At 39.8% G+C, this 12,348-nt stretch overlaps 1 protein-coding gene across 6 annotated transcripts in view; it reads left to right on the top strand.

Moving 5' to 3' along the window:
- VPS13C (vacuolar protein sorting 13 homolog C) overlaps positions 1-9,838 on the top strand; it is a 113,739-nt gene extending 103,901 nt beyond the window's left edge. For 5 of the 6 annotated variants that reach the window (XM_083475452.1, XM_083475451.1, XM_083475448.1 and 2 more), the window contains 4 exons: positions 5,322-5,413; positions 6,457-6,580; positions 6,800-6,889; positions 8,116-9,838. In XM_083475452.1, the coding sequence (XP_083331578.1) occupies positions 5,322-5,413; positions 6,457-6,580; positions 6,800-6,889; positions 8,116-8,217 (408 nt within the window). In that variant the 3' untranslated portion in view covers positions 8,218-9,838. Of the gene's footprint in view, positions 1-997; positions 1,132-5,321; positions 5,414-6,456; positions 6,581-6,799; positions 6,890-8,115 lie in introns of those variants that run through there. The other variant, XM_083475453.1, reaches the window with a different exon arrangement.
- The last annotated feature ends 2,510 nt before the right edge of the window (positions 9,839-12,348 follow it).

Consider the following 12,348-nt stretch of genomic DNA (forward strand, 5'->3'; position numbering starts at 1 on the left):
TAGACTTTTTCTTGCTTAGTTTATTGTTGGGAGCTGACTTGCTATCTGCATCATGACACCTAAGAACATGATAACTGTCATATATTTGTGCCTGGGAAACAAATCTATGCAAACTGCAGCCCAGCCTAACCTGATACTTCATTTTTCACACACTGTTGCTTTATTGGAATGTCTTTAGTCACCAAGGAGATTGCTTTTTGCAACCCAAGACCAATGTGGCATAGTCACAGAATAGATGTGTTGGATTTGGAGTGGGGAGACCTGGGTTCAAGTTCTTGCTCAGCCACAAAAAAATTTGGGTGGCTTTCGGCAAGCCCTTCTTATCGGCAAGCCCTTCGGCAAGCCCATCCTAGTCTGATTCATGGGATAACTTCAGTGCTTTTTTTAAACATTAAAAATGTTTGGGGGTACTCTCATTTTGACTCAAGATAATCACCATTTTATATTTCAAATCAGGGAAAATAAATACAGTAAATGGGCAAAAGTACAAAGATTCACAAAATGTTTAGGGGTCTGCATCCCCATAGGAAAAAAGCACTGGATAACTTTACATGCGCCCTTCTGGGCTTGGAGAAAGAACATTGGAATTCAGAAATGATGTAGAAGCATTTTTTATTTTATTAATTTGCCTGTTGTTTTTGCTAGGCTCTTCAACAGTATTAAATAGTATTATAGGGTGATGTTTTTATTTCCTTTAAATACATGCAATTATTTATGCATTAACAGGAAGCATATCTCTTGTTGATATTTGGAGAGGTGAGATATGCATTGAGAACAATAATACAGAAACCTATTACTTAAGGGGCATTTATCTTGAATTATTTATTCGCAATCTCTTCTAAGCCAGAAGTGAAATTCCATTCAAAATAGGTACCCATAAACTGAAAGTTCTGTTCTTTCCCTTTTTGTCTGTTTCCTTCCTGTTCATTACTTCCAGCATCAGATCAGTTTCTAATGTATTTCTTCTTTCTTCCTCTCTCCCACTATGCTTACGCAGCAACAACTGGAATAATGGAGTCTACGGTTTCCATTATCTTTTTCTATATTTAATCCTATTTGTCTGCTTTGCTCTATCTTAAAATTTAGGGCATGATTCAACAAGAATCCATTGCATTCTATATCTTCCCACAGAGCCTCTTTCACTGGTACTGCCTACTTCAAATGATAGGAATGAATAAATTCAAATGATAGAAATGAATAAATTCCACCTAAACATTAGGAAGAACTTCCTGACAGTAAGAGCTGTTCGACAGTGGAATTTGCTGCCAAGGAGTGTGGTGGAGTCTCCTCCTTTGGAGGTCTTTAAGCAGAGGCTTGACAACCATATGTCAGGAGTGCTCTGAAGGTGTTTCCTGCTTGGCAGGGGGTTGGATTCGATGGCCCTTGTGGTCTCTTCCAACTCTATGATTCTATGAATGTATTTATTTTTATCCCTGAGGTTAGCTGCACACCATGAAAATTGTCCTTCAGTTGGTGGTGATGGTTAACAGGAGTGGAAAAGAGTTTACATCTATATTTTTTAATGTGCCAATTATTGCTTGATGCTTTTCTGTAATTAAAAGCAAAGAGAGATCAGTGATAGTGTAGCATTAGCTAGTTGAAGTGTCAGCGTTGTATATTGGCATATATGTAAATAGTAAAATAATTTTGTTCATGTGTAGCTAGCCATTGCAAATTCATGAACATGGGCTAATCTTTCATGTTTCCTTATTCATACAAAAGAGGCTGCATGTAGGATGTTAAGCGACTTTCTGCTTTTCTACTCAGCACACATAGACCTCAGTGAGAGGGAAGCTGGTAGTCCCATTGGTCTGATGGCAGCCATCACTCCTCTCCTACACCCAGCCTGAAAAAAGCACACCTTTCTCTTCCAGCATCAGCAACTCTGACAGGAGGAGAGGAGTGAGGGTCAAGCTAAGAGTGACATATTTCATCAATCTCTAAATCAGAACCCTGTGTGAAAGTTGTGTAGAAACACCAGTTTTAAAAAATTCTACTCAGATTGTTGAAAATTGATGTTGATGCCTTGATGCTCAAAAGCAGCCATTTGTTTTTGTTTATCTGTAATTTCTTTTAGGATTTTTTGGGTGATGCTGTTCAGTATAAATATTTCCGTAAATATATTGATTAGAGGTAATAAGATATGTTTGGAGACAGTGTAACTTTAGTGTGTTGAAACATGCTGTGGAAAAAAATTATTATAGGCATGCATTTTCTTCTTGAACTGTAGGTGCCTGCTAGATTTTGTTAAATTAGATTAAGAAATGTCCCATATGCTTTAGCAACAAATAAAAAAATAATTGTGCTTCTTTAAAAAAAATATTTTTTTTGCCTGTTTATGTACTTCTGAGTTGCTCTCGTGTGGCAACTCATGAGAGAGCCTTCTCTTTTCTGAGAAATATTTTCAATAAAAAATAAAAAGCAGTATTAAATATGAGATTTAATATCGGTGCTCAAATGTTTTGAGTAATTTATTTTCTCAAATGTATTTTGTAATTATCACCGAATCTTTGTGCAAATATAATGCCATGCACACTTTTTTTGGCAAGGATTTTGGGCTTAACATCAGAGAACATTTCTTTAAGTGTATTCGCCTCTGTGTGTGTGTGTGTGTGTGTGTCCTGTTGCTTTAGAGCAGCCTTACCCCTCCCCTTCTGTGCTGGGTTGGACTGATGGGAGTTGTAGTCCAAACCATCTGGAGGACACCTGGTCGGGGTGCTTCCTTGCTTGAGAGGGAAGGAGTCCCAAAACAAGCAGCACCCTTGACCATTCTCTGCTGTTAGCATTCTGAGCTTCATTACGGTCTCCCCCCTTTTTCTCTTGCCAGCCCTGCATTGGTAGGTAGCTGTTTCTTACCCCATCCCTGAGTTAGTGGATACCTGTTTTTGATCTAGCTAAAAGTTCCATCGTGCATAAGCTGCTCAATGCCTCTTTTTAAAGGGCGGGGGAAGAGATCAGTTTAGTCCTGAAGTCCCTTGCAATCCTGAATTGGGTTGACAAATGAATTGAGGTCTAAGGTGGAAAGGATGTCTTCACGCAGGACATAGAAAACACTGGCACTCGCTCCCAAGGGAGGCAGTGATGGCCACCAACATGGATGGCTTTAAACGAATATTGGACAGATTCATGGAGGAGACGGCTCTTGGTGGTCACTAGCCATGATGCCTCAGCACTAGCTCCACAATCGAAGGCAGTAATGGTTCTGAATTCCAGTTGCTACAAGCCACAGGGGGGGGGGGGGAGTGCTCCTGGGTTCTGGTCCTGCTTTCGGTTTGCTACTGAGGCATCTGATAGCCACAGTGAGAACAGGATGCTGGACTGATAGGCCGTTGGCCTGATCCTGCAGGTCTGATCCTTCTTATGGAAGGAGGGGGGAGAATGGAGCTGAGTGGTGGAAGGCAAGAGTTTTATGCAACTCATAGGGCTGCATGTCGCAAGATGAATATTAGATTACAAAAGGAAGAAAAAGAATTGCTTTAAGGAAAATCAGTGGTTTCTTTGATGTTTGAATAATAGCAGATTCTGTTGCAGAATCAGGCATTCATTCATAAATGTGTACCTTGCCATTATATTATCTTAATGTGCGTTCTTATTATCTTGTATCTTTGCCTTCTTTTGTTTTTTAAGAATTGTAAAACGTAGTTACAGTTAATTCAAGGATTGCTGACCTTTTTTGGGTCCCAGGGCTTCTTCCAAGCCTCGTTTCATTCAGAGAAGGGGGCCCTGCCAGTGCCAGGGGAGGCCTCTGTGGGCACAACTAGGCCTCTGCATGCCACGCTGGCACCTGGAGTTCATAAAAAACAGCTCTGTATAGCATGTTTAGTCAGCTGGGACTTCTGGTTTTGATCAAACAAGTGCTGCTGTTTCCTATTCTAGATTTGCACTTGAATGTGTGAACTCTCTCCCCCCCCCCTTTTCCTTGTTGCAACTTTTCAGAGATTTTATAACCTGTATGTTATAATGATATAATCTTTTTTCTATGATTGAAAGAAGTACTTCTAGACTGGTGGAAATAAAATTATGACATGGAAAAAATGAAAGCTGAAGCCTGTCTGAATTGATGTTGCAAAATACAGAATTACTACATTCTTCCTCTTAAAGTGACCCCCCCCCCTTCTACTTTGGGGTAGCAGGCTGTGCCCTGTGGACTTCTCTTTAAAAACAACAACAACATAGGTTTTTTTTTAAATATAATTTTTTATTAATTTTAACATAGAAATTATGAAATGTACCACACAGTTTATCACTTATACAATTTTATTGGACTTCCATCAGCACCTCTGATGATCCTCCGTCTTGACAACTTCTTATGTATTTCTTAACTTTATATTGCCTTTACACCTCTTAATATATCATCCCCCCTTCTCCATTTTTGCAATACTTCCAATAGTACTCCTCACAAAACTTCTTGCAAACCTACAAACGTTGTCTGGTCTTCACAAATACTTTTCAAGTAATCTGTAAATTTACTCCAGTCTTCGGTGAACTTCTGGTCCTGCCGGTTTCGAATCCTTCCTGTTGGTTTGTCTAATTCTGCATAGTCCATTAAATTCATCCTCCATTCTTCAATCGTCGGCAATTCTTCTTGTTTCCATTTGTGGGCCATTAATATTCTTGCTGCTGTTATCGCATATAAAAAAAGCTTACATTCCTTTCTTTTTATATCACTCCCAACAATGCCCAATAGAAATGCTTCTGGTTTCTTTATAAATGTATATTTCAACATTTTTTTCAACTCATTATAAATCATCTCCCAGAAGCATTTCACCTTTTTACATTCCCACCACATGTAATAAAATATTCCCTCTTTTTCTTTACATTTCCAACATTTGTCACTAACTTTATACATTTTCGCTAGCTTAACTGGTGTAATATACCATCTATACATCATTTTCATCACATTTTCTTTTAGGGCATTCCATGCAGTAAATTTTAAACCTTCTTTCCATAATTTTACCCATAGTTTAATGTATTTTTCTTTTTGTCACTTTGGATATTTTATGCACTCAAGTCTTGCACAGGAAAGAATGCCAGCAATTTGGCAAATGGATTATTACACAGATTGCTAGATTTAAGGGGGGAAATCTTCATTGTTAACGAATATGGGATTCAGTTCTGGACTCTAAAGCACTATGCAAATTGACTATCTCCCCCCAACACTAAATATGCTTTCTTGGGGAGTGGGGGGGCATGATCCACGGGGAGAACTCCCTTTTCTAGAATTCAGTCCAAGCCTTGTAATTGTTACCTCGTGTGGGTTTGAAATTCTAACTGAGACTAGAAACGTGTCTTTTGTTTTTTTCACCCTCATCCTGCTGCAGAATTCTCATATCAAGAAGCTGGCTGGAGAAAGCTTCCAGTACCACTGTGCTGTTCCAGGGGGCAGAAAGGCGCACATTGTAGTAACCAACAGGTATTATTGTGCTGACTAAACCAGAGGAATTCAGCCAGTGTTTCCTTTGGTCAAACCAATCCTCACCTAGTCAAAAGGCAAACACTGCCGCTCTGTGGAGAGTTAATATTGAGCCAGGATTATATTGAAGGCCTCTGTGGGAATTTCCTCTTTCCTCTTTGCTTGCAAATTAAATTGAATTATATGTAGGAGGAAGCACATCTCAGTGGTAGAATGTCCAGGATTCTGGTTTTTCTGTTGAGGCCATGGATGGTGATGGGTTAGGCTGCTGCTTTTCTTAACATGGTCTTGCCTCAGCCACCCCCCCCCTTGCCTATGAGCACCTAGAGATCAGATGGTGGTACTCAAGAACTGCATTAGGTTCTGGGGCCTCCGGTTGCTGATTTCTACTTGAGATCCAGATTCTGCTGTACTAAGGCCAGGTCTAATATGACTAATATGAATTTTATTCATCTCATGATGAATAAAATCTCCCTTTCTGTTCATATATGGTCCAGGTAGACTAGTACTGTTCTCTTTTTTGTGTCCAGGGTCCTTCCAGGGATCTTTCACGTTACCAGCAACCTGTGCCTTTAAATAGAGATGTTATCCAGGATTGAATCTGGAACCTCCTACATAAAAAGCTGCTTTCCCACAGAGCTGTTTTCCAGCTTGGATATTAATGTGCGTTCCTCCTTGGTCACATGCCTTCATTATCTTTTGTTGAAAGCCCACTCAGAGAACCCATCACTTTGCTTTTGGGCAAAGGTTTTCTCAATGAAATATCTGCTGATATTGATGACACTTCTCTCCACACTATTTTGTAACACTGGTGCAAAAGGGCTTATTTCATCTGCCAATTGAAGTCCAGTCATAATTTGAACAATTTTGTGGCCAAAGGTGTTTAACTTCTAATATGCTGAAGTTAAAATGTGTCTTGTGTCATGTGCACGGTCCGCAAAAGTGGATATTTCTGTACTGAGTGGTCTTGGGTTTTGTGAGTGTGCCGAACACTCAAGTGTTTACTAAAGAGAAAATATTGACATGTTTCTGTCTTCATCTAGGAGAGTTATGTTCATAAAGGAGGTGGAGATTTTAGGGCACATAACAACAGATTGGGATTATTCATATGAAGACTTCACACGACCACCGGTTGTGGATGAAAACACACTGCAGATCTTTGTTAAGGTAAGAGGAGCAGATTCACATTTGTTCTAGAAACAATAAGTGAATAGTTTGGTGTTGGGTGTAATCTCACAAACACAAAATAGAACAGGGAATAACTTTATGTCTAATTTTCTTTTATAATAAAATTGTGACCATGGCTGATCTGATTATGCTCTTTTTAATAGTGGAATGTAATAACATTTTCGCAGTTATTTTAAATTGTTCTGGGTTTTCTAACAGGACCAAGGGCTGTTAACGTTTCACAAGAGAGAGAACTCAGGACAAGAATCAGTAAAGAAAATCCAGCTCAAGAATTCAGCTTCAGCAAGGGTAATTATGATACTGGAACTAGTACTACACTTCCAGTGTAAACATATGGCAGACCGCTGGTCTTCACCACTCAGAGGTGCTCTTAATTTGAACGTCACTGCATTTCCACCAGTGCCCTGGGGCAGGTTTGTCTTGGTGCAGTGCTTTTCACCGCAAGGCACGATAACTGCAGTTGGCACCTAGATTAATAAATCTCCACCTTCTTCAGTGGTCTTCAGGTTAGCGTTCCCTCACCCTTGAAGTTCTTTCCTCAAGAAATTGAAAGAAGGGAAGAGCTCTTTTTCAGTCTGATGCTTGAATACTGGTCTTGGAGAAAGGAGTGCTTGCCTCCTTTTGTCAGTATTTTTTTTTAAATCCCATATTCCCCTGTGTGGTTGAGGACACTGGGGAGTATCATGCTCAATAAATAGGGCCATGTGCTCTTCCTTGGTTGTCAGTCCCAGTAGCAGTTGTGCCTGTCTGACCACACCTTGAAACTACTGGACTTGCCTTTTCAGTGGTGGTGGAATTATTAATCTTGCCAAACAGCCACCCCATCCTTCAGTTCCTTCTGGAATATTAATTTAAAAAGAACAAGGTGCAATGTGAGTGTTAAAGGCAAATGGGAGAATAAATTACAAGAAACGGGTAAGAATCAGTTTTCAGGGTAGGGAGGAACAAATGTAGAAGAAGAAGCCTTCTGCACTTTGCACCTCTGGATCAGCAAATTCTGCCTAAAATAGGGAGAGTGAATCACAATACCACCAGTGCAAACATCTGTACTTAAGTTTGAAGAAATCGGAGCTATGGAATGCCTTTCCACAAGGAAAACAATTGTGGCAAAGAAAGTAGCAATTTCCAAAAATGGGTTATCTTTGGAAAGTAATGTCAGCAATTGCCAGGTGATTGTGCCCAATTCTGTCTCCATCTGCCACTATTTTGTGACTGGGTTTGCCATTTCACTACTAATTTTGTGACTGGTGGGATTTGGTAATTTTCAGCTGTTTCAAGTGGGCTCTGGAGGTTGAGAATCCCTGCACTAGGGCATCTTAATGAGTTGATTTAGGCAGTTTCTCTTACAGACTCTTGTTTCCATGCCTCTCTCAGGCTCTTTTAATTTTTATTTCTGGTTGCTATTAGCTTAGCCAAGTTCAGGTTTTTGCATCTCTCCAAGAAATATTCATTCAGTTTTTCCGTGAAGTCTTTTGTGAGGTTTGGTGGCTAATAATAATCTGTTTGCTTCCCAGAGGATCTGTCGTGCTATTGATGAAGCTCAAGCAACAAGACACCAGCAGAAGTTGGTGAAACAAGCATCTTTAAAACTAAGCAGACCACAGGAACCATCTTAATAACAGTAACATCTTTCATTCATGTGGCCTTTCAGAGAATGAATTTTATGGAAACTGTGTGGATACATTCATGCCTGGTGATGCTCAGTTTGTGGTGGGAGATGGAGGTTGAGCTGCCTAGACTGGCCACTCAAAAAAATATTATTTTGACATATTTGAATGTAGCCATAATTGCAATATTTAAATGTCGTAATTTCTTTTCCAAAGATAAATAGAATTATATTGAATCATTCCTTTCACTTTAGTTGACCAAAATTATTAAGGTCTGCTTAATATGAATCTTAAATGAACATTTGTTTGAGCAAATTAACTACTCCTTCCTCTTCTCAAATTTACTTGGTGTATTGAGATAAATTTTTGATGTTGGGAAATGCTTGTGATAGTAATACAGATTCTCTCTTTTAACAGAAGGCAATGTGTTTTCTATTCAGAGTATATTTTCTATGTTTATTCAAAAATTATTCATGTTGTTTGTAATGAAAACATCCAGAAATGACTCAGGAACATTTTGTTTGGCGTTCAGCTGTTTTGTAGGCAGTATAATACAGGAGTTCTTTTGATTCAGGATTTCAAACCCATTTCTGACTGGCCCTTAAGTGAGTTGCACTGTAGGGATCATACCTGTATTAGTAATGACACCTTTATTTATGTTAGCTAATGAACAGCCTCTCATTACCTTTAACATTGCATATATTTAGGTTTTAAAATAGATCACTGTTTCGGCTGAGATGATTGGCACAAGTTAATGTATGTTCGGACTATCACACATGCAGCAAAATGATTATGTGTAAATGAACAAATGGGTTTAGGAACATGGTGAGCTTCATACAGCAAACTATATAATTGTTGGAAACATCCTGAGCTGAATTCTGGGCTGCTCTTCAAGAAGGCACATGTGCTAACGCATTAAGAGTTCTTTGTTTACAGGAGCTTGTGTGCACTTTTGCAGCTGGGGTACTGTTCTTGGTAAGCAAGTCTTGTTTGCAGACTACATAAGTAAATCAAGTACTTCTACTGCCATTTTTTATTTTATTTACAAATGAAGGATTTTGCTATCTAAAATTCAGTACTTTTTCAGTCTGTCCATTTGTTTTTCTGTAACATTAAGTCACATATTTTGCCTTTGGGAGCATTTTGTTTTACGTTCCCCTCTTAATGCTCATTTGCTTCACTTTTGGTTAGTTGTTCATGTACTTGGCCATTTTTGGCCACACTAATGCTAACATTTGTAGTATGCGGAATTATGATTTATTGTTCTGGAATTATAGGTCAGCAATTAATGATTAAGGATTTTAAGAAAAACAATTCAGATTTAACGTGTGTCTGCCTTGATCATAAATCAGGTGCTTTATGTGAGTCCATATCATGGGGAAAAGTAGTACACTGCCAAATACTGCATTTTGTGGAAAACACTTTTGTAGGGGGTAATTGTCTTCCTTGGGCAAATTCTTACATATCATTGCTCGGTTTATGACTGGCTCATTTGCTAGCAGATAAAAGCCTTACCTGGCTCAGTAAGTGTGCCTTGGCTCAAGGGTCATCTAAATGGTACTGTTTGTCTGCTCTTTATTTCTGTCGTTATGTGTATATAATATTGCCAAATAAAAATATTTTATATGCAGCTCATTGTGGCTTTCATGACAAGCAGTTGATGATATTAAATAACCAAATCAATAGGCAGCCAAATAATATTGAAATAAATTGCACAGTGAACTTTAAAAAACACACTTTTTTCATCACTCCTTCCGGTTGAAGGTTGTGGCCCAAGAAGAGAGAGGAAAATACTTGAGGTAAACTACTGGCTGTGCAGGTGGTGTCGTCAGGAAGGATTTGGCTACCTGGAACATGGTCTCCGCTTCCTTGAGGAAGGACTTCTGGCGAGAGATGGGTTGCACCTCACAGCAGTTGGCAAGAATGTGTTTGCCAAGAGTCTTTAAAATCTGATCAGGAGAGCTTTACACTAGATCTTGAGGGGGAGGGAGAAAACAATACGAATGACAAAAGAGCACCTGGAAATGGGGATAATAGCTTCATTGTATATAAAGGATGTGTACACTTGTGAAGAAAGCCATGACCTGAAGCATGAAAAGCAGATAGAGAGTATATGGGTAAAAATTGTAGGAGAGAGAAGCAACCGTAACCTTACTGTGGGTGTCTGCTATAGACCGCCAAGCCAGACTGAAGACTCAGATGATGCCCCAGTAGAGCAGATTACCATACATTCAAAAAGGAGAGAAATAGTAATCATGGGGAACTTCAACTTCCATGATACCTGTTGGGACTCAAATTCTGCCAAGAATGTAAGGTCTGACAAATTCCTCTACTGCATCACTGACAGTTTCATTTCCCAGAAGGTGGAAGAACCAACAAGGGGATCATCTACCTTGGACCTGGTCCTCACCAATTGGGAGGAACTGATCGATGAAGTGGAAGAGCTTGGAAACTTGGGAGGAAGTGATCATGTTCTCCTGGCTTTCAGGATACAGAGGCAAGGGAAAGCTGAGTGTAGTCAGACACGCACTCTGGACTTTAAAAGGGCCAATTTCAAGAAGCTTGAGGAGCTACTGGGTGTGATCCTGTGGTTAGAAATATTCAATGAGAAGGGAGTCCAAGAAGGATGGGAGTTCCTAAAAGGAGAAATATTGAAGGCCCGAATGCAGACAAAACCAACAAGAAAGAAAAGTGGGAGACATCTAAGGAAACCGGTGTGGCTGCATAAGGAGCTTACAGATGAGCTGAGATTAAGAAGGGCATGTATAAGAAATGGAGGAAAGGAGAAATCACAAAGGAGGAGTATATATAAGTAGCCAACAGTTGCAGGGGGAAAGTCAGGCTGGCTAAAGCTCAGAATGAGCTCAGGCTTGCAAGAGAGGGTAAAAATAATAATAAAGGTTTCTTCGGCTATGTCCAAAGTGAGAGGAAGAACAAGCAAGTGGTAGGTACTCTGCATGGGGAACACGGAGAAATGCTATTAGGTGACAGAGAAAAGGCAGAACTACTCAACACCTACTTTTCCCTTGTCTTCACCCAAAAGGAAAGTGATGCCCAACCAGGTGATAACAGAATAAATGGTGTAAGGAGGGAGCTGCAGTCCAAGATGGGAAAAGAGGTAGGAAGCAAACACCTAGCTACTTTCAATGTATTCAAATCTTGAATTCAAAGCCTGATGAGCTGCATCCAAGGGCACTAAAGGAGCTTGCGGGTGTAATTTCAGACCCTTTGTCTATTATCTTTGAGAATTCTTGGAGAACAGGTGAGGTCCCTACAGACTGGAGGTGGGCAAATATTGTCCCTCATCTTCAAAAAGGGGGAAAGGAAGACCCAGTTAATTACCAACCAGTGAGCTTGGCATCGATACCATTACTAAGACCCAGGATAAGGGTAAAGGGGCCCCTGACGGTTAGGTCCAGTCCAGCCCAGGATAGGTTTCTCAAAAATTAAGTCATGCCAGATGAACCTCATTTTATGGAATTACAAACTTGGTGGATTGGGGAAATGCTGTGGATATCTTGATTTCAGTAAGGCTTTTGACAAAGTTCCACATGATATTATTGTGAGAAAGCTGATAAAACGTGAGCTGAATGAGGTGACTGTTAGGTGGGTTTGTAGCTGGTTGACTGACCAAACCCAAAGAGTACTCACTAATGGTTCCTCATCATCCTGGGAAAAAGTGACAAGTGGGGTGCTGCAAGGTTCTTTCCTAGGCTCGTTGTTGTTTAACATCTTTATAAGTTACTTGGATGAAGGAATTGAGGGGATGCTCATCCAATTTGCGGATGACATCAAACTGAGAGGGATAGCTAATGCCACAGAAGACAGAATCAGAATTCAAAATGACTTTAACAGATTGGAGAACTGGGCACAAGTTAACAAAATGAATTTCAATAGGAACAAATGTAAGGTTCTGCACTTAGGCAGGAAGAACCAGATGCACAAATATAGGATGGGGGACACCTGGCTTACTAGTAGTACATGTGAAATGGATCTAGGGGTCTAGGAGTCAACAGTGTGATGCAGAGCAAAAAAAGCTAATGATATTCTAGGCTGCATCAACAGAAGTAGAGTGTCCAGATCAAGGGAAGTAGTAGTACCACTCTCTTCTGCCTTGGTCAGACCACACCTGGAATACTG

This window comes from Podarcis liolepis (genome assembly GCF_965112155.1).
Source record: "Podarcis liolepis genome assembly, chromosome: 14".
NCBI classification, from domain to species: Eukaryota; Metazoa; Chordata; class Lepidosauria; order Squamata; family Lacertidae; genus Podarcis; species Podarcis liolepis.